Below are 26836 nucleotides of genomic sequence, written 5' to 3' on the forward strand. Positions count from 1 at the left end.
CTGGTTCCTGTTTCAAACTTGGCGTCAAAGCGTCAATGACAATTTTCTCTTTATTGCCACGAAAGATGTCGTGGCAATAGAGAGTTTCGACCGTCGCGCCACGACATATGTCGTGGCAATAGATTTAACAAAAAAAAAAATATGGCACAAGCTACCATTAGCCATGCACTAGCACACCTACCTACTATTTTAAGAATCAAGCAAGTGAAGCACGAAGCAGTAACATCTTCATACAAACACATCGCAATAGACGACAACACATTTTTTTTTGTGAATTTGTATTATGTAGCAATGAGCTGTTTTTAAGTGCTTTGAAAAATAAGGTAAGAATCCCTACTGCATCTCTTGAATGAGAATTATTATGAAAGTTCTAAAGTTTGTGAGAGAAAATTTCCCGTGAAATCATTAGCTATTTTTGGTTCCTTTACGAGTTTCGGTTCCTTGTTTCGAATTTACGTACCACTTGGATACATAAACTAACAAATTCTCTGGATATTTTTGGTGCTTTTGATGAAAAGGAATCAAAAGATTTGTTATATTGATTTAATTCACTAAATCTGAAGTTTACTTAACTGTTTTTCCCCTCAAATTTGGTAGTGTTATTTCTGATAAAGTGAACAAAACAAACTTCACGTAACTTGACCTAAATATTATCTGAATTGCTGAAAAAATTGATTATTGGTGAAATTGACATAAATTTTTCAGACAGTTAGTTGCACTATTTATATAATTTATTGGTTTAAAATTTAAATTCAAGAATTTGTAAAATTGTGTAACATTATTTTTCATCTTTTAGAATTTAACAATGAGCAGTCAACAGCAATTAGGTCTTGTGTCACCACCCCTTGGATTAGGAGAAGTTGACCATGTACGATCTTTGTCAGACAATTTTAATGCCCTTCTTTTGAGTGACAATTACCAGGACATCACTCTTGTTGTTGAAAACCAGAGAATCCCAGCCCATAAGATCATTTTGGCATCAAGAAGTGAATATTTCAGGTATATGTCACTTGTATTTTTAAAGAAACGTCTCGTCCTTTTCGTAACGTGTACATTAAGGTTAATGCACCTAAATGCATGCGTGAGAGCGTGACTGATATTTTTTGTAATTTTTTTTGTTTTCCCTCTTGTTTCTTGGGGTAACTCAGTTAACATTTATTTTATTTGTCAGGGCTTTACTTTTTGGTGGCTTATTGGAAAGCCAAAAAAGTGAGATTGAGCTGAAGGGTATTAGTGCTGCAGCTTTCCATGCTCTTCTTAAATATGTCTACACAGGATATGTCAGTCTTTGCAATATGAAGGTACACAATTAATGGTTAGCAAGAGTTAGTTGTTTCTGTTGATTTTCATCTTCATATGGGTCGTTTTATATAGGAGGAACTTGTCAAAGATCTGCTGGGACTAGCACATCAGGTATAATAATATTTGAAATTTTCTTAACATTATCCATTTTACTCAGCCGTGTGTTTCGTCTGGATAGTATGCTTTTCCCGAATTGGAACAGTCTGTGTCCGAGTATTTGAAATCTATTCTTAGTCAAACCAATATGTGTTTGGTGTATGACGTGGCAAATTTGTATCAATTACGCGCCTTGATGGAGGCTTGCAGGCAATATGCTGATCGACATGCAACAGATATATTGCAGAGCGATGCTTTTCTCCAGCTATCCCCGGTAATGTTAAATATCACCATTTTAATTAAATTTATGTATATTTCTAATTGATATATATATTCAGGGGACTTTGTGTGATCTTCTTCAACGCGATTCCTTCTGCGTCACTGAAATTGAAATTTTTCGAGCCGTTTCGCGTTGGTGGCATCATAACAGCTACGATGACTCCGTCATTAAAGCAGATGCTACCAGTGAATTGAATGCCGTTCTAAACTCCGTGCGGCTACCATTAATCACGCTGTCTGAACTATTAAACGAAGTACGTCCTAGTCATTTAGTTTCTAGCGACGTTATCCTTGACGCGCTGAAATTTCGGACTGAGTCTCGAGATTCAGATCTTCCATACCGCGGCCAATTAAGTATGGTTCATCGCCATAAGTAATTATTTCTTACAAATTATTGACCTAGTAAATTTTATTTTTAGTGCCTGAGGTCAATGTAGCACATTCTCGACTTGGGGCTCAGGTCTTGCAAGGTGAAATGCGCACGGCCCTTTTAGATGGCGAGACTACTAATTATGATATGGAACGTGGTTTCACTCGACATCCAATTGAAGATGGCAATGTCGGTATTGTCGTTCGACTTGGACAGCCTTCTATCATAAATCATATAAAAGTTCTCCTTTGGGACCGAGATATGAGGTATTCAATTTGAAGAATAATTCTTAGATCACCGCCTAAAAACGTTGTTGTTGAAAGGTCATACTCGTACTACATTGAAGTTTCTATGGATCAACGGGATTGGTTGCGCGTCGTTGATTATTCAAACTACCACTGCCGCTCGTGGCAGCGTGTCTATTTTCCCCAACGAGTCGTTCGCTTTATCAGAATAGTTGGTAAAGAAATTAATTTTTAAAATGAAGAAATATGAAACTTATTCACTTTTCCTTCCCCAACAGGAACTCATAATACCGTCAACAAAGTATTTCACGTTGTTTCTCTTGAAGCCTATTATTCTCCTACAATCGTCCGACTCGAAAAAGAGCTAATCGGTATTGCTATAACGTTAAGATTTTTTTTACTTCATCATCAGATCAGCAATAGTTCAAGAAACAATTGTTCTTTTTTTCCATTTTCAGTGCCAAAGCATAATGTTGCTACAATCCAATTGTCCGCTTGTGTAGTGGAAGGTGTTAGTAGAAGCAGAAATGCATTGCTAAATGGAGACACAAAAAACTATGATTGGGACTCCGGTTATACTTGTCATCAGTTGGGATCGGGAGCGATTGTCGTTCAGTTAGCACAACCGTATATCGTCAGCTCAATGAGGTCCGCAATTCTTTTTTATTTCTTTAAATTTTGGGTTAACTGAATCTTACGATCAAATTCGATTACTACTTTAAAAATAGTTTTTCGCATAGCTAATCAACAGACTAAATTTATTACATTTTTTTCTACAGGCTTTTGCTTTGGGATTGTGATGATCGCCGATACAGTTTCTACGTGGAGGTATCAACAAATAATCGTGACTGGATTACGGTTTGTGATAGAAGTCGGCAGCCATGTCAATCTTGGCAAAGTATAAATTTCATCCCGCAGCCAGTTGTATACGTAAGAATTGTTGGAACTCAAAACACAGCGAACGATGTAATTACATTATCATTGGACTTTATCCGTTTGGAAACCTTACATGTTTTTGTTTGCTGCATCGGGTTAGGTTTTTCACTGTGTTCACTTTGAATGTCCTGCTCAAGAGGATGGAAATGGATTTGAGGAGTTGGTGGGTTCAACTCCTCGCTTACCTATCGACGCGCCTTTGCCAAGCCCAAGTCTTTTAGTCGACGCCACTGCCCCACCTGTCCCACCTCCATTACCTGATAATTTTAATAATTTTAATCCAAGGCCACTTGATCGGGAACCTCGCAATATAGAGGAGGAAGAAGGAACCAATCTTCCCATCAGATTCACATCCAGCGTTGATGGTTCACACACTTCACAGCGTAGCCCTCGTCAATAATCTTCGTGGTTTCTGTCAATTGCATGAACACTTTGAACAATTTTGTTTGCCTCAAACGAGTGCCGTGTAGCCAATTATGCAGACTTTCATCGTGAAATATCTAAAATTCTTTTTCCGTCGATACATAACTACAGTCGTGCGCTACTCTTGATTGCTCGGATACAGTGCAATCTAAAAAGTTAGCCCCTCCCCCCGATATTGCCTATGTAGAAATAGAATTTATAATACTCATTGTGATTATTGAAATCGATTTGTTAGATTTTATGCGAGAGCTTGTTTCGGCACTAAGCGAAATGGCTTTAATCTGAAAGCTATCCAAATCGATATGCTGGTCTTTTTGTTCATATTATTGGTTGAAAATTTGGTGCTGATATTAAAATATTTATGCATGTAGAAAGGCTATTGGTTAACAATACATCGTTTGCATAGTGATATCCACTTTTTCCAACTCAGATCAAGCTGCTTTTTATACGTCAATTATTTTTTAATTTCATGCGTCAACAACTGCCTGCATGAACTCCTTAAAAGATTTTACGTGTACTTGCATTTTACGCGGACTGATGCGGGAGCACCAAAATACAACTTTCTCTAGCTCGGAGTCTATAGACTCTAGAGAGTGAATCAATACTTGCGTACCTCTTTTCCACTATAGTGTACACTGTACAGTCACGAGTCACGAGCAGAGTAAACGGGATTTTCACGATTTGACAACTCAGCGCTACTCTTGGGGCTCTCGCAGTTTTTTCTCTTGCAGTTGATTTCAGCTACTCTTCTATCCTTACACTTGACTCAGTTACGATCGTGTTTTCATTCTCATTCTCCAAATAACCACCTGAATTAACAGAAAATGGTAATAGTCTTCTTAAACATTTCTTTAATAGCTTTCCCATCGTTCTACCAGCTGATGTTTCCGCTATTAAAATATCATTCTATCGTCTGATTCATTACATGGACTTCTGCTAGTTCATTGATCTAGAGATAAACATTGTCTCTAATTAGTGTTTATCATAGAACCGCAGACCTTTAATTGTGTGATACTCGATTTTCATCAATTTCAAACGATGCTCTGCGAGATACAAGGATTATCTAATGGTTTGATTTTTGAATACAGGGCAATGAAAGTTCACTTCCCATGGAGATGTGCTCAAACTGTAAGCTATATAAATCAATATCTTAGTATGTACTAAAATTTATGCATGATTACTAGTTGATGCTGATGAAATCCGAAGACTTGGGAAGCGTTTTCGGAAGTTAGATCTTGACAACTCCGGTTCACTCAGTGTGGATGAGTTTATGTCTTTGCCTGAGCTTCAACAAAATCCACTTGTTCAGAGAGTTATTGACATATTTGACCAAGATGGAAATGGAGAAGTAGACTTTAAAGGTAATTAATTGTTGTTGTAGTTATGTAGATTTCAAATACTCTAAAGCTTATTTTTGTTTTATGAACAGAATTCATTCAAGGTGTTTCTCAGTTCAGTGTCAAAGGTGATAAAGAATCAAAGCTGCGCTTTGCTTTTCGCATTTATGATATGGATAATGATGGAGCCATTTCAAATGGAGAACTGTTTCAAGTAATCTTGTCTTGTATTCTTGTATTTCATTTTTTTAAGACTAAACAATTGTTTTCCTCTAGGTGTTGAAAATGATGGTGGGGAACAACTTGAAAGATACTCAGCTGCAGCAGATTGTTGACAAAACTATTCTCTTCGCAGACAAAGACGAAGACGGGAAAATCTCTTTTGAGGAATTTTGCGCTGTAAGTTGCGTCTAAATTTTCTTATTTTCACTTCGCGATAGAAAATGGATAGCTAATTTTCCTGTGAAACTATTTCTCATTCAGGTGGTTGGAAACACAGACGTTCACAAAAAGATGGTTGTTGACGTATAAGAAATTAAACTATACTTCAACCAAGCGATATTTTTCATGTGTTGCACCGAGAGTTCCCTGTGGTTAAGCAAGAATTTTTTTTATTGCGTGTCATATCTCGTCTTCGTGTTGCATGAGATATCTTCGATTGGATTGTTCATTTTTGCCCACTAGTTCTAGCAGGTGGATCGCCCGGAAGTATTATTTTTTTTAATTGTTACTACTATGGGCGATCGACTGCGGATGTTTTCTTCTTAAGAGAAATCGCTCTTTTTTGCGCGCGTCTGGTCCCCTAGGTTGTGTCTAGAGCGAATTTCGACTTTATCATTTAAAGTACTGTTTGCCTGCATTTGCCGTACTTCCTTTTTCCGTTGTGTATTTCAAATTGAAAATTTATAATTATTTTTCCGATCACCATGAAACCAGTCGATCCTTTTTCTGCTCTTCACGCCCGCTTTGACCCAGTTGGCTTTTTTTTTGTGTGTGTTATAAGAAATAGTCGGTGTATGGGGTTTTCAATCCCGTCCTCCATGACGTAACTTTTTTTCTTTTTTCAATCTATACATTTTTTAACCTGTCCATTTTCTCCTTTATATTCAATACTTACCTCTCCCGTTTTTCGATTTCAAATAAAATACACTTCGATTTTCTTGCAGAAAATGTGGACATGTTTTTGGAAACTTTGATTGCCACTAAGCGATAATGAGTTATGCCAAAGCGGAGATTCCTTAGGTAAAATAAGATTGAAAGAGCTCGAGGATATCCTTGCTAAAAGTATCACGAAGGAATCAAACATGAATTGCATTTTTAAAGCCATTGACTGAACCAGCAAAGGAATGTAAGGAAAAAACATTAATTATTGAACGGGAATCGAACAACGTGCGTGAGTCGTGAGTTGTTTTCTGAGATATTCTTTATTCATTTCAAATCGTGGAATCGATTGGTGCACTAGCTATTTCTGTTTTATCTGAAATCAAATAACATGGTAACGTTCCCCTCTGACGCTTCTAGTACCGTACGATCTTTCTAGTACGACTTTCGTGAACATCCTTCAGATTAATCCATCGAAACTTTATACGATACGACACGACAATAGGAGTTAGCCTCTTGAACAATGCAACATTTTTTTATACACTTCCGCTCTTCTAATTTTTAAATAGTCAACGCAAATTATTTGTAGGAATACTGCTATCGATTTCTACGCAATATTTTTTTTCCCGTCTCTTGCCTAATATCTTAGAACCTTCGCACGGCTTTCTGCCTCAAGACTCCGACAAGGCTATCCGCTCATTCTTCCAGCCTTTCTTCTTTGAACGTTGGATCCAGCAGTTCTAGAACATGCAATATCGTCACATAAACAGCAATACTATTTGGTTTTGTTTTTATATTTCACTTGTATTGGCCAATAATTTGTTCAGTCGAGACGGACAGACTTGGGCAATATTCATCGCTCAATGCAGAACAACTGGAACAGCAACAAGCGAAGTCATTCAGCTTTCATTCAGTTTGGCTTCCAGCGGAAAAAATAAAATAAAATAGCAAAACTTTGTTTGTACCTTCGTGCTTCGGAGACTTTATTATACATATATACGATGTTACCCCATCACTGTCTTTTATTTTATTACTCAGAGGTCGATAAACGATAACGCGTAGCACGGAGTGTAACCCGTAGCACGCAAACTGTAGATATACAAGTCTTATAGTCTACTCTTTTGTCTTTTGCTACTTCCGTGTGCATTAAATTCTTGCTTTTATTTTGTTTGACGAAAGGGGAAGAAGGTAACGTAAATACAGGGAATTAGTGTCTATAGAACATTTTTACAAACACATTTTGCTTTGATGTAAAACGTTTCCTGATGCGACCTTTTTGTTCTAATTTGAGCTATCTCAAGATTGCCAGCTTCAAGAAAAAAACAGGAATAAATTGATTTATTTTTATTGTCATTAAATTACTCAATACAGTTTTACTGAGGAAAGGCACACGATCACATACAGCGCGAATTAAACGGGAAATCTCCTATGTACACTAGTTTTGCTAATACTGGATGACGTGTCCACGCATAAACGTTTTACTTCGTCAGTATAGTAGTTTGTGTGTCGCAAGAAGTGGGCTCTGTGATTAACCTCTGAATAAAGAGCCACAACATTATGGAAAAGAAAGATAACAGAGCCCGCTTTGAAGCCATAAATGAGGTATCAATGCCAGCTCTAATCAATTCAAACAGGACGAATGGGGAAGACCGAATTGAAAGAGCTGACTTTGTTAGCTCATTTGCAACTCAAATTGTAGAGGGAAATGTAGCAAAAAGGGAGAAAGGAATTAATCTTTTGATAGAATTGCGGGAATAAACGAATCATTTTGCTTAGATAAGTTGATCATACGACGAATTGTGGAATTCATTCCATCGGCTTGCAGGTGTATTGTTTGTGGCACACACCACTTCCTTTGCGGAACTCGATGGCCTCCTGAACGCCGTAGATGACATCTTCAAAGTCCGCATTGTAACCAGCAATTTCACTACAGGAAAAAAGCACAACGTTATTGAAAGTCAGACATATGTCAGACATTGACATAACAAGCGACAAACAAATAAAAAATGAGTTGCTTTGCACAAGTACATTCACCCGCCGCGTTCCCACTTTTTCACAGGCAACTCCTCTAGGAAATTTCCGTTTTTCTTTTTCCTCATTGCTTCTTTCCGTCATCCCTTAACGCAAACAATGTTTGCTATCTAATACCGCGGTATGCTGAGAATGCTGTTATAGGCCGACTTGTTGCAGGATGTACAAATGCGCAGACATTCTTGATATGCGATACCCACCGGGCTTTGATTGATTGAGGATAAAACAAAGATGACTTGGATATTCAATCATTTCAACCTACTTTTTGAAGAGCTTAGCCCCCTTCACCAGCACCTTGGTGGCAGTCATGTATCTCTGCGCGGCTTCTGGCTCGTCACACGCCGTACGGTAGAGGCAGCTGTAGTCGTCGGTGGCCGAACCCAAGGCGTAGCTCATCACCATCATCAAATCGTTACGATCGATAAGGAATTCAGAGAACGACGGTGGCGACGACCGACGTCCAAAACTGCCCAGGAATCCGAAGCCAAAGATGATGGCTTTGATGACTAGCAGGACGACCAGATTTGTGATGTTGAGCGTCAACACCTCGCTGGTGGATGTGGCACGAGCTACTTGCTCCATTAGAAGGGCTTTGGTCATCTCGAGCATCGTTATCTTGTTGCTGGTCTTCCCGGAGCCGGTTAGATCGATCTCGTTATCGTCCTCGAGACTCGATTGGTGCTGAAGTGAAGCACTCATGGCACCGGCAGCCAAAGCCAGCAGGGCAATAGTTACGATGAAAACCCGTTTTGTCATTTTCCTGTGTAATTAACAAAACGAAAGAGATGACATGAAAAAAGTTTGCCTTCTTTTGGTTCAAAAAGTTTCAACACCCACCTTGAGTAACTTGAGTAAATTCCTTAGTGACGTGCAATGCGAATAGACAAGAGTGATTGCACGAAAGGCTTGGCGCGGGATAATCACGTGTTAAAAAATGAGGTGTTTAGTTTCGCACTCGGAGAAAGATAAATCTAAACTTAATTTTGTTTCACTGACAAGTAAGTCGAGGAAGCATCTAGAGGACGGCGAACAAGTCAATGCATGCAACTGTGGAGTGTCACCGAGCTTTTTATATCGCACGTCTTCCTCTTATTTCCTTCTTTCTGTCTCACGTAGTATAGTAATGTCCATATATCCTCTCGTCATCGCTAACGAATACACACACAACACCTGGCAGTATATTTCATTGCACGGTATTATTGACGCCCTCGTGAGTTTCCAACTCCAGCCATCCATCCGGACGGCAAAAAAATCATTCGCTGAAGGAAAAGCGGACAATAGAAACTCAACCACCGTATCATTTTCACAGTTTTCTCCCGAAACATTATGGAAACTGTCGAACGAATGTTTAACCTAGAGACATAGAAGAATATGAAAAGAGTATTCTTACGTTGAACGTTGACGCCAGAGGAAGGGTGTGGACGGATTCTTCCAAGGTTGAAGGTGTCGATACGTGACGGATCTTATTGTTTTTACATCAGCGACGCTTTCCCTTCCGCTGGATTCTCTTAGAGTCAATCGAATATTTCGTTTAGTCTGTGTTACTTGAAAAGGGGCCGGGTAGGGCCGGTAGTACAACGGGAAAAGGAAGCCGTCAAGTAGTACTTTGAAGTGAATATCCAATTTTAAATGTTTATGTCATACCATTGCGTGTAATATAGCCTATTAATCTGGTGGTACATCAAACGATGAATAGAACATTCCATTTACTTCCCTTTTGTTACGCAAGGTGGTCGACGTCACAACACATTGGATGGCTAATTGCTTCCGTTTGAAAAACAGACGTGGTCCCTCTCTTGTAATACTACAAAGTCATCTCTTTTAACGTACATACGTCAGTTATGTGAATGCAAATATGCACACATTTATGTATTATTTTCTTGCCTACACTACTCGAAAAACCTAGCGTGATAAAATTATTCAATGATTATTTGAATTTCTGTATCATCCGTGATCACGGGATTCGTGCAGCACTCCAATCAGTTTCATCACTTCTCATTCTCTCACGGAATTGACACAACGGTAGCGTTATTCGTTTGTTGCACAGAACGTTTGTTTCCTTCCCTGTCCTTTTTTTTCTTCTCCCGTAATATAACGGGATAGCCATCTATGACCATGTTACGATGTGGCGTTTCAGCAGGACAACAGCATGCCAAATAAACAGGAGAAGCGCATAGGCATTTGTTGCACACAAGGAAGAATAAGCTGCTGGAGTTTCTTTATATTTTATTTTTATTGATGAAGGGTTTCGAACCTGTCAACCGTTAGAGTCGAACAATATTTTGTATTTGTCACCCCTCTGCTTGTTGATTCATTCGCCAAGTTTTGGGTATGTGTGTCACCCGTTGTCTTTTTTGCAAAGTTATACGGTATGCCGTTCTATTCATTATTTCAATTATTCAACGTCTGTCAGTGTGCGTGCCATTATTACTCGTTCCATTCCATCAATTGATAGCTCACACTTTTGTGCTACTATAGCCGAATGTTCTTGATTTTTCGGTCAAAAAGTGGACATGTAGTGTTGGGAGGAAGAATATCGGTGAGAAGCAGGAAGATGGTTGACTGACGGAAAACTTTTGCGACAAGTTCGAAACAGAAACAGAGGGAGAGATACCTATATACTGTACATAAGACGAATAAGAAGAAACAAAAGTCTCTTTTACACCTTGGTGAGTTGTATAATGTAATCAGGTTCGTTAGCCACAGCTAGAAATTATACGGTAAAATCGTGAAATATTTATTTCTCTTTCCTTGTAAGAACCGATGGCTGGAATACAATCTAGCAGCCATATACACAGGAAACGAAGGGAATAGAGGTTTCCGTAACAGGAAATTTCCAAGCAGCAATTGCCGGCCTAATTATTTTCCTGTAGGGAATTCGTCTTCTTCTTGGATATTATTACTTAGTAAAGTTGCGACAGGAAAATGACAGTCGTGCTGGAATAAAAACTTTGTGTATTGCGGATAGATCATCATAACCGAACGCGTCGTGAAAATTACAGTGTGTATATATTGACTCGAGACCTGCTGCGAGTTTTCGTTACATCCGATAAAATCCTGTGTGTTGTTTCGTCTTTTGCTGCTGGCCTTGATTGTGGTAACAATAATAAAACGGGATTTAGTCACATAAAGGACAATTGCGGCATTTTGAGATATTGAAATGAAACACATGTTGATTAGCTACTTTAGTTCGTATACAGACACTATATATGATAATGGAATTACAGAAGATTGTTGTTTAGAAATTAAGCAGCTGGCGACGGTCCTTCAGCCTCTGGATTGTGACTAACGGTTGTGTCATCAGTCGCAGTTGTGTCGTCGTCGATCTCCGCACCGTCCTCGTCTTTCGTGTCCGCCGTTTTCGTGCAATAAAATTCGCTGCACTTCTTCTTTTTGGCGGCAGTCAGCGACTGTTGCAACCATGGGTTTTTGTCGGCTTCAGGTGACAGACTGTAAAAATAACCCGTAAAATTAAATCGTATTCCCGGTTGATTTTAATATACATTTCAGAAATGAAAATAAACGAAAACAAAAAGTATCGCTAGTCTAACTGCACCCGTTTGGTATAGATAGATTTTTTGTTTGGTCTGTTTTCCAGCGTTATAAAACGTGCTTCTGTACATCCAACTTTGGTAATGCAATCGGCAATTCAATCGATCGAACCCGTCGTGCTGGCCTTGGTTGGTTTCTTAGGAGACGCTTGTATCCAAACTTTTGTTTAGCGTGATAATCCTAGTGGTAGTCGTGGTTTCAAAAACAATGCGCCGCTTAGTTGAATGCGAATTTAAATTTATTCTTCCTCTATTGGACCGAATAAGTCTATCAAAAGAGTTCTATCGCCAATCGCCAAAGGGTCAACAATTGGAAAACCACAAGAAAATCGCCTTCGAGTTGGATCGATTTGGGCGCGACAGCGCTGATGCCTTTATGTCGAGCCAGACCTTTGATTCTCTCAGCATTCAGCACGTGATACCCTCACAAGGTTAATCTAAAAACACAGTACCCGTCCCGTGATTTTTCTCTGTTTCTCGGGACGTAATCTCATTGCTCGTGGCGCTGCACGATAGCCGCAATTGCCGTACTGGGGGTCGTTACGTGTGATTTCAACGGAATGCGAAGCCCATCACTTGGAGTTCGGTAGCCAAATGCGCAGCAAGCCGTCCGCCAACACGCATTTCCGAGTTCTATCGATGTGCTGTCGTGGGTTTCATATTTCATCATGAAGCAAAAGAATAGGGGCTAGCGCAATATGTAGGCATTTCAACAATCCTACCGTATACCTATTGTCACGCAATGTGCAATTGTACACACACAGACGCGTTGCAATTTCTGTCTCTCTTGACTACGCTGAGTGAAATACATTTTTATGTTTCCGTCTCGATATAGCCTATAGCGTATACGTAAGCCTCACAACGTTGCGACGCAATCAGGCCCGCCGCTTCCAAGGGCGCGACAACGAATATAGACTGCGTCCAGCCGGTCTGGAGTCGGTTTGGGAATTTCACTCCGCCGAAGGCGTGCTGCACGCACGCCCTGTGTGGCAATAAATAAAGGCGGTCTTCTATTTATACTGAGGACATATTTATAGTACGCGTATGTGCATTGCTTCAAATAGCGATCTCATCGACGCAATAATGAAGAATAAGAACTTAAATCTACAGCACGATTTTGTGAAAGTAGGGCGCGATCGATTGGAAAGAACCAGGAGGTTATATTGTCTACGTGACGTAGATCAGACGGTGTTATTAGCGCTGTCAATAAGGACAACATGAAATGTTGCCTATAAGGGGAATCCGATGGACTTCAAAGGGTCATCCAACTCGGGTGCAAGCCTCCTACCACAGTATTTTTTCTTTCTTAACCTGTAATTTGGTATTCTATCGATTATTGGAATGGTTGTGCATGAAACGAATGTCTGACCTGGAAAATTTATCGACTTTATGGAAGTTTCCTAATCAGCCCATCGACATTTAGAAAACAAAAACTTTTAAATGGGTCTTTTTAAAAAAATAATCCCTTGATTTGCCCTGATTACTTTTCGTGTTCTAGGAATAACATTATATCGATCGACCTGCATGACTAAATTAATCCGATGCATCACTCGTTCACCATTTGGCTTTCAACGCAGATAATCTACTTCTAGAGTAATTTGACCCCAAACCCGTTTTAATCGCACACTAAAATTCGGAGTGCTTTTTAATGCCCTTTTTTGTAAAAAAAAAAAAAAATAAAATAAATCCTAGTTCTCCTTATGTAGAAATTTCTTTACCGAACGCCTATTGAAGACATCTGCTGGCCGCAAGAATGAACATATTGTCAAAACAAGACTGAAGACTTCGCGTGCTCGCAGGCGAATTCTTTCCTCAAATAATGTTTCAGGTATCTTAACATTATCCAATAGTTTTATTTTTGGGATTTTGTACGTGACTCAGGTTTATTCTAAGCCCTTTTCACCGTTGATTTCCGAAAGGAGTTTTGGGGTTTCTATCGGGTTTCGAGCTAATATATTGATTCGAATAAATTAAGTATCAGATTTCGCCAACTACAAGCCACTATGGAAAGAATGCGTCACGTCTGCGTTGATAAACGACGCAACCGACCGTTTCCTCCGTGAAAGCTACCGTCTAGTCACCTCGGGGGGATCACCTGTTGCCGGTGAACGGTGACACAGTTGCAACTTGGGAATGGGGAGTTCAACAGTTCACGTCACTCTATACATTATGGATGGACTTTGCGCACTTGGACCACTTGGCATCTTTACTTCGGTCAGCTGACATTTAAAACCGTTGTATTGTTTCCCTACTTGGCTTCAGTCTATCTAATCTATTTTTACCCAAGCTTGATATTGCAACATCATAAGGTTTCAAATAGAAAATGCCAATGAGGCACAGACACCTAAACTTTTTGGAATCCTGCCGCCGAGATCCGCCCAATCCGTAAATGAATGCCTCGTTCCACATATACTTCGACGAATTTAACGCTGTCTCACGAGACTCTTCAGGTGACTGGTCATTCCTGTTTTCGATTGCATCATTGCGTTGCTCAACACATTTTTTTTTCTTACCAGAATTCAGACATAAAAAAAAGGAACGACGCGATTTCCTTCCCATATCTCAGATCTTAGATATCCGCACAGATATGTCGGTAAAGCAAATCGAATGAGGAATGAATTAAATGAGGCAGATACTCACGCAGCATAGAAGAAGAGAAAGCTGTCCTGGAAAGGTGAGTCGTTGAGTTCAATCAAATTTTCACAGAAAGATTTCTGAAGGCATTCAGCATCGTTCATGGCTTCGGCAGTTGGTAGATAACGAGCTAGTTCCTTGCGCAATTTCTTGGGGATCGGAGCACCTTGAAAAGGTAGGCTATCAAATAAAGATGTGCTGCTGTTGCCCATTTGTAGAGACTTGTTCTCGACGGCCATCGATGCTGACTCTAGTTTCGGATTAGGAATATACGAATCTTGCATCAAATCAGTCGATGGAATCAGTGCTAAATTGGCTACTGCGGCGTCGTTCGGTTGTCGGGTATCACGTTTTCTTCGACCTATTACTCCGGGAACGATGGGCGCTGCCGTAATAGCTCCTAATCCGCCCAGCAGGATGGCCCCCTTGTAGAAAAGTTTCTTGAGCTTCTTAGAAGCTTTTTCACCGCGCCCCATGATGGGTGGCCCAGAGTATTTGTACTGATATTGAATGTCTAGCTGAGGCTGCAAGACCTCAACGACGGTGTCAAACACTGGGTCATCTTGGGCCGGTGGATCGTTTGCCGGCGGATCGTTTGCCGGAGGCTGGTAGTAATTGTTCGACGGTGGTGCTCCGTAACTATTGGACGGGGCTGCGTAACTGTTGGACGGAGCTGAGAAACTGTTGTTGGATGGACCCTTACCTTTGCTCTTAAACTTGTCTTTTCCTTTTCCTTCTTTACCTTTGGCTTTAGATTTGTTACCCTTTTGAGCTTTGAATCCCGGAACGCGCAGGACTTGCGTGGGATTAGCTGGCCGGTAAACGGGATCGAAAACTGCTCGAACCGGCTGAAGGACTGTCTGTACGACGGGCTGTAGAACTGGCTGTGCGGCTTGTTGGACCACGGTTTGGTAGGCAGGCTCGTAGGATTGCTGGAACTGAACTGCTGGCTGTTGATAACTATCATAAGTATATTGTTGTTGTTGTTGTTGCTGTTGAACGTATACCGGTGGTTGTTGTTGGACGATGACGGGCCGCTGCTGCCGGACGATAACTGGTTGTTGTTGAACTAGGACAGGCTGCTGCTGCTGGACAAGGACGGGCCGCTGTTGCTGGACGACGATGGGTTGCTGTTGAACTAAAACAGGTTGTTGTTGCTGCTGAACGAGAACAGGCTGTTGTTGCTGAACCACAACTGGCCTCTGTTGCTGGACAACAATTTGCTGTTGCTGCGGCTGCTGCTGGACAATAATGGGTGGCTGCGGCTGCTGCTGGACAATAATGGGTTGTTGCTGCTGTTGCTGGACAAAAACGGGTTGCTGTTGCTGTTGCTGGACAAAAACGGGTTGTTGCTGCTGTTGTACGTAAGTTACAGAAGGTGGTGATTGTACGGCCAGCTGATAAGACGGACTGGATACCGGAATGGCATCCTGGAAAGTTTGTGCTGGAGGACTCGAAAAAGAAGAGCTGTAACTTGATGGAGGACCAACTGGGGGTGCTGGGGGTGCTGGGGGACTAGCCGGAGAAAGAACATAGCTGGGCAACTGTTGTTGTTGCTGCTGTTGTTGAGAGTTTGGTCGAATGGGGACACCAGCTAATCCAATGGGTTCTCCGTACGAATTAAAAAGACTTTGGGGTGGCGCAGGAGGTTGTGGAGGTGCTTGAGGTTGCGGTGGGCTAGAAAATTGTTGATTTGCTGGTGCGTAGTTATTGAAATTTGAAGTTGCGGGGGGATTAAAAGATGGACTGAATGATGGATTAAATGAATCGTAATTTGAAGAAGGTGGATTCGCTGGAGGGACTGGGGGCGCGCTACTGAAGGATTGCTGGTATGACGGCGGATTAGCCGGAGGATTGCTAAACGATTGCTGGTATGACGGTGGATTAGCCGGAGGATTGCTAAACGATTGCTGATAAGACGGTGGATTGGATGGAGGTGCTGCCGGTGGGCTACTGAAGGATTGCTGATATGACGGCGGATTCGTTGGTGGATTGCTAAAAGACTGTTGATAAGACGGTGGATTGGCTAGGGGTAAAGCGGGAGGATTACTGAAGGATTGCTGATATGACGGTGGATTTGCTGGTGGACTGCTAAAAGACTGCTGTTGATATGACGGCGGATTAGCCGGAGGATTGCTAAACGATTGCTGATAAGACGGTGGATTGGATGGAGGTGCTGCCGGTGGGCTACTGAAGGATTGCTGATATGACGGCGGATTAGCGGGAGGATTGCTAAAAGACTGTTGATAAGACGGTGGATTGGCTAGAGGTAAAGCGGGAGGATTACTGAAGGATTGTTCATATGATGGAGGATTTGCAGGAGGGGCAGCAGGTGGACTACTAAAAGACTGTTGGTACGGTGGATTTGCTGGTGGACTGCTAAAAGACTGCTGTTGATACGACGGAGGATTTGCAGGAGGTACTGCCGGTGGGCTACTGAAGGATTGCTGATATGACGGATTCGCTGGTGGACTGCTAAAAGACTGCTGTTGATATGACGGTGGATTGGCTAGGGGTAAAGCGGGAGGATTACTGAAGGATTGCTGATATGACGGTGGATTCGCTGGAGGTGCTGCTTGTGGATTGCTAAAAGACTGTTGATAAGACGGTGGATTGGCAGGAGGATTGAAAGAAGGTTGTCTACCGTAGTCTAATCCTGAATCACTTTGTTGGCCAGGAGAAGAGGGCGATCCTGAATATATAATGATCGTTGGCCCACTTGGTGTGTTCTGTTGCTGTTGTTGTTGCTGTTGAGGACTCGAAAAAGATGGACTGTAACTAGATGGAGGCCCAACTGCAGCCAAGGGACTGGCTGCTGAAAGAACATAACTGGGAAACTGTTGTTCTTGCTGTAGTGGTTGTTGCTGCTGGTAAGATTGCGGCTGGGCGGATTGAGTTCCACTATTGGAGGATCCATAAGAGTCGGAATTAGCACTAAACAACGAAGGTGCAAATGTGAGAGGAGGAGCAGGAGGTTGTGGACTGAAAGGAACAAATGAGCCGATCGTCGATCCAATCGTTGATCCTATTCCCGAGCCGATTCCGCCCGGAAGCAGTGAGCCTAACGTTGAACCAATTGTTGACCCTATCGTTGAACCGATCCCACCTGGACGCGTCGGACCGACGACAGGAGGAGCAGGAGGTCGGATTCCAGTAGGAGGAGGAGCTGGAGGGCCAACAATTGGAGGTGATGGAGGCCCCACTGGAGGAGCGGGACGTGATCCGCCGCCGCTAGTGGCGTAATTGTTGCCACTATTGGTGATGGAAGAAATAATACCTGCGGCATCTGTTGATGGAGTCAAACTGGCGTGAAGTTGTGCCCATGTCAAGTGAACTTGATTGTAATCTCCGTCGGATTGAGCATACAGGACTGGAGCAGCCGGGCCAGGATTGGCAGGAGGAGAAGCCAAAGGAGGAGAAAAAGGAGGAGCTGGAGGAGCAGGAGAGTCAGGAATGTACCCCGGAGGTGCTGTTGGAGGATTCGACAGTAGTGAAATAGATGGCGGTGAAGGTTCAAAATTCGGCGATGAAGATGCCACGGGATATTTAAAATCATCCGAATTGGAGGAGGTGTCAAACAGCGATGGAGTTTTGGGGCGTTTAGTGGTGGCCGGCCATCCGTACGACGTACTTGGCAAACCAGGATTCTGCACAGCTTTATTATCTTCGTACTCGGATTCCAAGTCGAAAAGACTGTCGTCTAATCGATCATAAACGGGTGGACTTGGCGGTTTGGGTTCGTTCGATACTCTGCTTGGAACGGTGTAATAATTCTGTTGGGCTTCTTGTCTGTTTCTGCTGTTGTTGACGACGATTCTTTGAATAACGCCAGCAGGAGGAATGACATTATCGTCAAATAAGGACGACGGGCCGTTGTTCACGCTCAACGATTCTTCCTTCTTTGGCTCAAAGGAGAGCGGCCGTTCATTGGCATCGAAAAGGGAAAGATTGGCTGCATCGATTTCTGGATTTCTGTCAGGCGGAGGGAAAAAAATGGTTGGATTTTTCTTGGTGGACTCCCTTGGTGGTGGAATTGATGCAGACTGAGGCGGAAGGTAGTCCAAGCTGGGCTCTTCCAACGGTAGAACGAAACCAGGTGTAAAAACAACTGGAGCTGATTGTTGCACGGGGGGCAGGAAGTTGGTGTCGACTGCCGTCGTTTGCGACTCGTCGACCTCTTTTACAGTGTCCACAATTGCATCGTCGGCAGGGTTTTTGTAAATGAGAAAAGAATGAGTCAACAATTGCTGTTGATTAAATTGCTTACGATTTGCGGGGGGTCGCTTGCTGCTGCCGCCGCTTCTGCCTCTTTTGACAACAACAATGCGAGACTCGTCATTCGTCTGATCCGCTCCCGCACAGATGGCCGTGAGGATTACCAACGCCGTTATGAAGTGGCAAAAGTTGCGTGTCCGCCACTGGCGATGCCCAATCTTCCGCATGATGCGGCGCTGCAGTTTGCCTTAGAAAACCACCTTTGTGCACCTTGCGGTTGAATAAATCAGCCCTTGAATAGACTTGAAGCTGCTGAAACACGAAAATAATCAGACTCTCGAAAGAAAAACTACGACGAGATATTCAGAAGCTGCAGCAATGTCTGTGGGATGATGCTGGCTATGACACTGAGAGATGAGAGACTTCTCCGGAGGCTGAACTGACTGGGTCCAGGGTTGACCTCAAACTGGCCCACTCGAGGTAGAAGAGAGCCCACGCTACTCTTTCAAAAGTCTCCTCCTCGGATGCTCGCTCGCTCGTCGCTTGGTGAATGCCATGCGAACCCGTACGCATTTCTTATTAAGAATATGTTAAACTCAATTCGACGTCTGCTCTCTCTCTCTCTCTCTCTTTCTTTTTGTTCTTCACTTCATTTTGTTTTTGTCAAACGTGACCTCATAACTTTAGTCCAATAAAGCCGTACGAAATGTAGACCTGTGAGTGTGTGACTATTATCAGAATCAGCACCCGCTTTCTGAAAAGAAAGTGGTGGCCAAAAAACAAAAAAACAAAACAAGAGAGAATATTCCATCAATGGACTGGTAGTATTTTGTATCTTTTTGTTTGAAACTGTAAATTGATATCGACCATACAGGTTCTCATATATAAACCATTGATTGATGTGGGCCAGGAGTGGTTCTTGTATAGTGTGATTTGGCATTTCCTAACCGCATCTCTATCTTGACTTGTTTAACATTGTGGAGCTGTAAAGCGGTCGGGTAAGTTTTCTCACTCTTTCACAACAATCTCTAATCAACTCTCTCCCGTCAACGAAGGTGGAGGGGATCACGCGATTAGTATTTCCTTGTGAGTTCATTGCGTACCTATGCGGGTTCTCGTAAATGAGTGACATCGTTCCTTCATTTATATAACTCGAATACGCAACGGCATTTTTAAGAGAAAGGCGGAAACAATTAAGGGAAAGAATAAAAAAAAAGTTGTTTCGATAATAATACCGTATGCAAAATACCGAGATGAGTCTAGTCAGTCGTCCATCATCGAAATCGTAGAAAGCTAGCTCTCCTGCTCGTCCCTCGCATCTGTTGGATACAAGTTGAAATCCGAAAAGAGAATGGGGTCAGAAGGCTTCCAACTAATTCCATACTGCTAAGGCGGAGAGGCTGAACGTTGAATGGAGATAGAGTTCACACCCATAGAAAGGTTGTGCATAGGATATATGGCAAAGGGGAGGTCACTCCCGCATACACACGTGACGGTAGATAAATAAGGCACGTTGAAAACATAAAGGCCGATGATGAGTGACATGGACACAAAAAAGGATATCATTAGCGACCTTGAAATGTAGGTCAACAAATCGGTTAAAGGTCCGGTTAAGCCGTTTTTGGGTCTATAATAAGGATGGCCCCTTTCATTTTGAAATTCTTTCTCCGCATCTTCCTTGTTCTCTGTATCTTCCTCTTTCTCTGTTTTCTTCTTATTTTTGAATTTCAAATAGAAAGCTTTAGCCCCAAACCCCTGTTCATAATTCAATCGCCATATCCGATCGGGAACCCCTCGGTGGTACGGCCACAAACCGATGAGGCACGAGGAGGTACGGGGAGAAAAAGACACACTGACCGAGTTTCCCCATCGGCGCAACGGAACACAGAAACATTTCTATGGACAAAAAAAATTCCCTCGATTACCATCTTTTTGCTTCGAGGAACCAGCAGCGGGGAAAAAACGAAGGAGATGATAACGACAACTTGTACGCCTGCAGCTGAGCAGCGCCGCCACTCGAAGAATTCACGTGTACCTAGTATAGTGTTGTGCCGTGCGTATATAATCGTAAATTATTTATAGGGCCGCTAAATTAATCACAGATGTTAGATAGTGGCTATCTTGTATATTAAGGCGCTGTCAAACATAACGGATGATTTCTTGATGGCAGCGAGACAATTAATGCGGAGTATCAAATTCCAACAACCCCCAAAAAAAACCGAAAGACACTTTGGCACCGGTGATGATGATGCGCTCACGCAACTGCATCGGCGGGTGTTGACGCCACGAAACGCTAAGCTAGCGAGAAGGAAGAAAAAAACAACAATCTAAACATCGTCTTCATTGCCTCTAGCTGTAGGTTAGGGAGTTAACAGCCAGTTATCATTTTCTGTAACACGACAGCCATGATCACATCACTCGACGGGATCTTGGTCGTCTGATTCTTACGACCCAATGTGTGGAATAACAGCCATCACGCGATGTTTAATAATGATAAGAGGACCCTTGTCTTGATCCAACATAAAATCCTATCAGAAACTACCAAGGCCGGCAAAACTCACGGTGTTTTATTAGTAAAGAAAGGCCTTTGGCGAATTGCGTATGGTGTCGAAAACTGTAGGCACCGTCTGGGCGGTCCCTCCATACATGCGCTATGGATAAAGATTTAAAGAAAATAACGCCACTGGAAGGAATAAAAAAGGGATCTGATCGGTTATTCGTCACTGACGGAGCTTCCCCGTACTCTCGGCCGCATAAGGAGCACTTCAATGCGAGATGAGGCTGGCTGCCGCTGGCTGCTCTCTGATGGGGGATCCAAAAGAGTTATTCAATTTCAATGAAGTTCCCAGTACCATAGTAGGTGGGACAGATGGAGTTCACCAACTTCATTAGTAATTTGATTGTCCAGCTGCCGAGACTCCGCCTTCTTTCTATGATGATCTAAAGATATAATCTTGCGCAACGACTGTGAAATACAGCCATGAGTTGGATTGTCAAATTTCTCTTTGTTCTTCGGTGCAGCTTTCACATTTCACGCCTCGGCGAATCACGTGGCAGCGCTGTTGAGTAATGCGTCCGAACGTTGGCAGATGTATGGGATTTGTGCTCCTCAAATTCTTGTTTTACTCCGCGATATTCTTTGATCATGACGCAACAAAGAGCGGAAAAGTGGGCTTCGTACAAGTTATGCACTTCGTTAACTATTTTAATGTCAGCTTTGATTCAGCAACAATGGCCATTCAGTTCCCGAATTGCTAGCATTCACCTCTGCAATGAACAATTTATGTGCGCCAAATCCAAAACTTTAATACCAACTGGGAATTATTATTATTATTTTTGCAAAACATCTATTAAATCGCTTTGTTTTTTATTTGCCGAGTTGAGAACATTTATTTGTCCGGTGATTGAGCGGAACCAATGGATTGAATTCTAGATTGTCTTGTCAGTAAAAATTGAATTGAAAATTGAATTTATGGTACGTGTATGATTGAAAGATATTCACCGTTGTCTCAGTAAAGCAGCAGTTGTTTCTAGTGAATGGTTGCGTCATGCTTTCTTGTGATAACGACTGCGTTCAATGTACGAGATTGAAACAGCGCTGAGTCATTCTTGCCCTATTGATGCGCTGCGCCTTTTTAGAGGTTTGATCCAAGTGTTTGACATATTTTCTATTCCAACGAATAATATTTTAACAGCCAGCCATATAGCCTACTGCCCTAAAGAAGAAGACTCGAAAAATAAAGTTGGACATTTGTATTTTCAAACCGTTGTAAATATAGCGTTAGTAAATAAGTAGATCGGGCTGACGAACGAGAAAAACGTGTGCGGGTTACGTCGATGCAAAAAAATGAAGCAACAACCTTTGAGGCGACACACGAAACAAAACAGCACGAGATATAGAGGCGTTTTTTTTTTTACTATAAAGTTAACTAATACTCCAGTTGCCAATTGCCGAAACCAGTTCGGAAATTGCGTTCGTATAATAAAATGGTTCTCTGACACTTTGCTGTTTCTTCCAAGCTTTTGATGATAGTCCGAACTATAGAGAATTAGTCAATAATAAGTAATATATCATCAATAACTTATTAACGAAAGGCTTATTAAAAAAAAGAAAAGAATGCACGCTGGAGACAAAAAACAAAAGTAATATAAGACCGAGACGCCGTTTGGGCGCTAATGTAAAGTAGCAGGTTGGAATTGCTCTTTTGTGTCTCGTGAATGTCGGCCGTTTTTACGGAGCGTATCACTGTTGTTGGGCATGAGGTTGAGCGCTACCGCAAACGAATGATCGACAATTCCTACGGCGAATTCCATCCATCACGTCAGACGTCAGAGCTTGCAAATTGCGCGCCACTCCACTGTCCAGTCTGCAAATAAGAAAATAAAAACGAGACGTTAGTGTTGCCAATATCTTTGCTGACATTGTGACCGAAAACAGCCGCAAGGCTCGGGAGCCAACTTACAGACTGAGGAAGGTGGACATGCGTTTCTCCATGAGATTAATGGCGTCGTCATTTTGCTGGATCATGACGTCACAAAAGATTCGCTTGGCGCACGGCGTCTTCTGCCATTCGTCAAAGCCCGTCTGTTGCATCTGAGCCAGGAACGACTTTTGCGGGCCATTGAGGGCAGACAGGACGTGATTGAGGAGGTTCTCCTTCTCTTCGTCGACGAATTCGGATGCTGCCGGATAGCCTTCATCCTCGTCGTCAGCGGAGCGGGCGACTCGACTAGTGTTGCGGAACGGATGCAAAGCAGTGGTGATGCGTTCAGCCAGAGTCGAGTTGTCAATCTTGAGGGTCTTGAAGACGTTGTTCTTGGTGTCGGGATTGCTCAAATGGATGGCCGTGCCGAGACCGCCAAGGGCCAGAGCGGCGCCACCAACCATGGCCAAAGGTACGAGAATACCGGGAGTGGCAACCTTCTGGTTGATCTGGTTAACGCGATCTGGCAGACCCAAATTAGTTGAGATCTTTTGTCCAGCTTCCATTAAAGGGTCGACCACCGGATCAGTAATTCCGTGCAACTTGTCCTTAGCTTTCTGGACCTGCTCCTTAAACTTGGCGCCAAGGAAGTCGAGTGGCTGCTGGGTCTGTTGCTGTTGTTTGTAATATTGTTGAGAGAACTGAGGAGGATACTGCTGGAAATTGTACGCGTACTGCGGCTGCTGTTGAGAAGCATACTGCTGTTGAGGAGCATACTGCTGACCGTATTGTTGTACGTACTGATCCTTGGGAACGGGAATGGGTACAGAGAAAGTCTGGCCTCCACTGGTGTAGGTCTGGTCTCGAATGACGAATGAATCTTGAGGTGCCGGAACAACGTTACCGGGCACAAAGCCATTTTGTTGGTAGTATCCAGTACGTTGTGGGTTGGTTTCCTGTTGATACTGCTGCTGAGATTGAGCTAATTGAAGTTTCTCTTGCTCCTGTTGTTGTTGAAGAAGAAGTTGCTGTTGCAGTTTCAATTGCTGATCCTGTTGTTGCTGGAGGAGTTGCTGTTGGTGCAATTTCAGTTGCTGTTCTTGCTGGAGCTGAAGTTGCTTTTGTTCTTGTTGATGTTTCAATTTCATCTGCTGTTCCTCTTGCAGTTGCAGTTGCAGTTGTTGCTGTTGTTGCTGCTCAAGTTGTTGCTGGTAGTATTGGACGTCTTGTTTAGAGACGGATTCCTGAGTAGAATAATCACTGGTGTAGTAGCTAGTCTGGTGCTGGGCCGGTTCGTATTCGTAGGGACTGCGGTCATCGTGGATTTCTTTGGCCTCTTCTGCTTTGACGTAGTAGGTAATGGGTCGAGCGCCAGAGCCGTATGAAGATCCTGGTTTCGCCTTGACGATGCCGGTGTTTTTCTTCTTGATGTTGAAGCCTCTTCCGTCGACATTGGGGTCTACTTCCGACACTGACTCAACGGCTTCGCTGGGATTGCTGGACGAATCTTCCTCGTCCGTCTCGACAGCCAACGAATCCGGAAGTTGGGGCTGTGCCGAGCTCTTGTCCTGGTAGAATCGCTGGTAATAATAAGCCGGGTAAGGCAACGACGGTGAGAAAGACGAGGTATCGGCTTGACTAGGCTGGAAATCGTCATTGAGAATGCGGACGGAGCTCGCAGGCCTGTAGATGAACATGTCTTGTTGTTCTTGAATGGCAGAGTTGTTGTCATCTCTCTGTTGCTGCTGCTGTTGTTTGTCGAGCAGGACGTTGTTTAAGACGCGAGCATTGCGCCAGGTTTTCGTGTCATTGGGGTCATCGGGCAGAACGACTCCGTGAACAATTGGGACGCCATCAGTATCAATTTCGACGCGGGGAATAACACCTTCTCCGTCGCCTTGTTCTTTGACGCCAACGGCGAAAGACACATCGACTGGCGCCGGTAGTAAAACGCTGGGTTCATCTCCTTGGTTCACTTCCTTGTTATTAGAAGCGACCGTGCTGGTGGCAATTAGATTGTCGTCGGGATGAAGCGTCGATTGCTCGGACGGGACGGCCTCTTGGCAAAACGCGGCTCCTACGAGGAGGAGCACCATTATCAAGGCTTTCATCATTTTTTAGATCCTGAAACGTCATAAAAAGATAAAAATGCGATTAAATTTGACATTGTTATAGCAGTTGTAAAAAAGAAAGTATCTATTGATCTTTTGCCCTGGAAAACCAATTCACGCAACCGCTGCGTGAAATGCTTCGATGAGCTTTCAGCCAGATTAGAGCCTCGAGGTAAAAACGTTACAAAAACAAACAGAGCGACTAAAGTAAAAATACTGAATTCGCACAAACTTGGCAATCGTCCTGCCTTTATCCGAAACGTACAAGAACATGGCGCTTCTATTTTGCCCAAGTGTTGCAATAATCTAAAATTATGAAGTATGGAAGTCGATGTGGAATAAGATGCTGGTACTCCGCTATTATCTGTCGCAATCTGCCACACTGTTAAAAAATCTCAGACTGAATGTCGTCTAACCACTTGTTGAGTTCAAAACAGGTAGACTATCTCTCCGTTGTGTGAACTGTTATGAATAGAATATCCTTCTATCGCCATGTAATATCTAATTGAATCAATCGTTGGTTAAGAAGACGACTTACCTCTCTTTGTTTTCCTTGTTCTGTCACAAAAGATGAACTATGAATGAGGAATAAATAACTTGAGTTGTGCTTTGGTGGCTGGATGGCTAGTGAATGACTTGATGCAGCGACTGTGCCTCCTCTTTAAAGTGGCCGAGCGGAAGCGAAAGAAGTTTCTCCGATCTGGACCGCCTTCTCTTTCTCTTCTGTTTACTCCGCCTGTCGAAGATGAATGTTGCAACGGCGGAACTCGAAAATGAAATTTTACGAGCAAAAGTATCGTTTTTGATGATTCCTTATTAGTTCTCCTGCGGCTAGAGATCGTTTCAGGCGCTGTTGGAAGGGGTTCCCGGCTGGCTGCTGGCCGTGGAAGCGACTGAATTCTGACTGCTGATCCGCTGACGCACGGGTTCCTTAAAATTGTTCAACCAGCCAACTTTCCCGGACCTTGTTGCCGGCAGTTGACCTACATTTTCTCTTCCATGGGGTGGACGAGTAGGTGGTGTGTGGGGTATAGCGAGAGGAGAAAAGGAGAGAAAAAGGTGAACACGAGGAGAAGGAAGAGGAGGTAAATGATGAGAAATACGAGAAGAAGAGGCCACTGCGCATTGCCCTTACAGAAACATAGAAAATAAAGAACTTATACCTTTACACAGCCGTCCATCAGCGGAAGAAAAACTCCCTCCTACAGACACCTCGTTTCCCTCTTTAAAAAAAAAATAAATAAAAAAGTAAAATTGAGGGGGAAAAACTTTTTTCTAGTCTTTTCTTTCGCATTTAGTCTTCCGCGTCGGTCACCCGCACAGCTCGCCCTTTCTCCAGCGCATTATTATTATCCTCCACTCAAATTGATAGCCATCTCCCGGATAGGCCCACGTTCGGCGAGGGCTGAGTCTTTTCTAGGCTAGGCGATCATATTCTGTCCTAGTTTCTATAATTTCCTTTCATCTCTCCTGACCTGAACATGTGTATGAAAGATACCAGAAAATATGAGTCAAGAGGGGAAGAAGAAGGGAGATCGAAAGAGTGAATAAACAAATGAAAGATAATCTTGTTTTTAAAAGTATGGGGATTTCTGCATTCACCTAGAGCAACTCCCACCTCACTCTGTAATTCCAAGACCTCTTAAATAATACAATCTATTCATACTTGTTTGTACAACATTCTTGCTCTACAATGCGATTTTCCTGCGGCAAGGAGACGAATAAAGAAGCTGATGACCATATACGCACAACCGTTACGATATACGGTCCAATGTCGCATG

The 26836-nt window shown here is 42.7% G+C and overlaps 5 protein-coding genes across 10 annotated transcripts; 2 read left to right on the forward strand and 3 right to left on the reverse strand.

The window, feature by feature from the left end:
- The first annotated feature begins 157 nt into the window (after positions 1 to 157).
- On the forward strand, positions 158 to 4062 carry LOC124328683 (BTB/POZ domain-containing protein 9-like). Its single transcript, XM_046787484.1, has 12 exons — positions 158 to 323; positions 797 to 999; positions 1172 to 1301; positions 1375 to 1413; positions 1481 to 1672; positions 1737 to 2031; positions 2097 to 2313; positions 2371 to 2507; positions 2571 to 2663; positions 2751 to 2940; positions 3072 to 3258; positions 3329 to 4062. The coding sequence occupies exons 2-12, from the start codon at positions 806 to 808 to the stop codon at positions 3626 to 3628; spliced, it is 1974 nt and encodes a 657-aa protein (XP_046643440.1). The 5' UTR covers positions 158 to 323; positions 797 to 805; the 3' UTR covers positions 3629 to 4062.
- Positions 4063 to 4325: 263 nt separating this feature from the next.
- Positions 4326 to 6158, forward strand: LOC124328685 (calcineurin subunit B type 2). The gene is made up of 6 exons (XM_046787486.1): positions 4326 to 4478; positions 4740 to 4779; positions 4836 to 5012; positions 5081 to 5202; positions 5265 to 5387; positions 5472 to 6158. The coding sequence occupies exons 1-6, from the start codon at positions 4476 to 4478 to the stop codon at positions 5517 to 5519; spliced, it is 513 nt and encodes a 170-aa protein (XP_046643442.1). The 5' UTR covers positions 4326 to 4475; the 3' UTR covers positions 5520 to 6158.
- A 1252-nt stretch (positions 6159 to 7410) lies between these two features.
- LOC124328684 lies at positions 7411 to 9162 on the reverse strand. The gene is made up of 3 exons (XM_046787485.1): positions 8958 to 9162; positions 8383 to 8880; positions 7411 to 8016 (listed from the first exon to the last, which is right to left on the reverse strand). The coding sequence occupies exons 2-3, from the start codon at positions 8874 to 8876 to the stop codon at positions 7896 to 7898; spliced, it is 615 nt and encodes a 204-aa protein (XP_046643441.1). The 5' UTR covers positions 8877 to 8880; positions 8958 to 9162; the 3' UTR covers positions 7411 to 7895.
- A 1893-nt stretch (positions 9163 to 11055) lies between these two features.
- Positions 11056 to 19065, reverse strand: LOC124328682 (adhesive plaque matrix protein-like). Of its 6 annotated transcripts, none has more exons than XM_046787483.1 (3): positions 16889 to 19065; positions 14312 to 16777; positions 11056 to 11570 (listed from the first exon to the last, which is right to left on the reverse strand). In XM_046787483.1, exons 1-3 carry the CDS (start codon positions 18745 to 18747, stop codon positions 11366 to 11368), a joined length of 4530 nt encoding a protein of 1509 aa, XP_046643439.1. In that variant the 5' UTR covers positions 18748 to 19065; the 3' UTR covers positions 11056 to 11365. The 6 variants fall into 6 exon arrangements, with proteins under 6 accessions (XP_046643439.1, XP_046643435.1, XP_046643436.1 ...); XM_046787479.1 differs by having other exon boundaries at positions 11056 to 11207; positions 11346 to 11570; positions 14312 to 19065; XM_046787480.1 differs by having other exon boundaries at positions 14312 to 16431; positions 16474 to 19064.
- A 3193-nt stretch (positions 19066 to 22258) lies between these two features.
- On the reverse strand, positions 22259 to 26004 carry LOC124329415 (putative mediator of RNA polymerase II transcription subunit 12). Its single transcript, XM_046788478.1, has 3 exons — positions 25594 to 26004; positions 22984 to 25068; positions 22259 to 22887 (listed from the first exon to the last, which is right to left on the reverse strand). Exons 2-3 carry the CDS (start codon positions 25056 to 25058, stop codon positions 22764 to 22766), a joined length of 2199 nt encoding a protein of 732 aa, XP_046644434.1. The 5' UTR covers positions 25059 to 25068; positions 25594 to 26004; the 3' UTR covers positions 22259 to 22763.
- Positions 26005 to 26836: the final 832 nt, after the last annotated feature.

The sequence above is a fragment of the Daphnia pulicaria genome, chromosome 3, assembly GCF_021234035.1.
Source record: "Daphnia pulicaria isolate SC F1-1A chromosome 3, SC_F0-13Bv2, whole genome shotgun sequence".
In the NCBI taxonomy this organism is placed as follows: domain Eukaryota; kingdom Metazoa; phylum Arthropoda; class Branchiopoda; order Diplostraca; family Daphniidae; genus Daphnia; species Daphnia pulicaria.

What these genes read in the sequence shown, in the direction of transcription:
- LOC124328683 (XM_046787484.1), top strand. Translation starts at nt 806, where the DNA reads ATGAGCAGTCAACAGCAATTAGGTCTTGTGTCACCACCCCTTGGATTA. An exon ending in TGCTGGGACTAGCACATCAG is followed by an intron (nt 1,414 to 1,480) that starts GTATAATAATAT and finishes TCGTCTGGATAG; the next exon opens with TATGCTTTTCCCGAATTGGA. An exon ending in CTTTTCTCCAGCTATCCCCG is followed by an intron (nt 1,673 to 1,736) that starts GTAATGTTAAAT and finishes ATATATATTCAG; the next exon opens with GGGACTTTGTGTGATCTTCT.
- LOC124328685 (XM_046787486.1), top strand. An exon ending in CAAATGGAGAACTGTTTCAA is followed by an intron (nt 5,203 to 5,264) that starts GTAATCTTGTCT and finishes GTTTTCCTCTAG; the next exon opens with GTGTTGAAAATGATGGTGGG. An exon ending in CTTTTGAGGAATTTTGCGCT is followed by an intron (nt 5,388 to 5,471) that starts GTAAGTTGCGTC and finishes TTTCTCATTCAG; the next exon opens with GTGGTTGGAAACACAGACGT.
- LOC124328684 (XM_046787485.1), bottom strand. Translation starts at nt 8,876, where the DNA reads ATGACAAAACGGGTTTTCATCGTAACTATTGCCCTGCTGGCTTTGGCT. An exon ending in GGGGCTAAGCTCTTCAAAAA is followed by an intron (nt 8,017 to 8,382) that starts GTAGGTTGAAAT and finishes TTTTTCCTGTAG; the next exon opens with TGAAATTGCTGGTTACAATG.
- LOC124328682 (XM_046787479.1), bottom strand. Translation starts at nt 18,747, where the DNA reads ATGCGGAAGATTGGGCATCGCCAGTGGCGGACACGCAACTTTTGCCAC. An exon ending in TTTCTCTTCTTCTATGCTGC is followed by an intron (nt 11,571 to 14,311) that starts GTGAGTATCTGC and finishes TTATTTTTACAG; the next exon opens with TCTGTCACCTGAAGCCGACA.
- LOC124329415 (XM_046788478.1), bottom strand. Translation starts at nt 25,058, where the DNA reads ATGATGAAAGCCTTGATAATGGTGCTCCTCCTCGTAGGAGCCGCGTTT. An exon ending in ATGTCCACCTTCCTCAGTCT is followed by an intron (nt 22,888 to 22,983) that starts GTAAGTTGGCTC and finishes TCTTATTTGCAG; the next exon opens with ACTGGACAGTGGAGTGGCGC.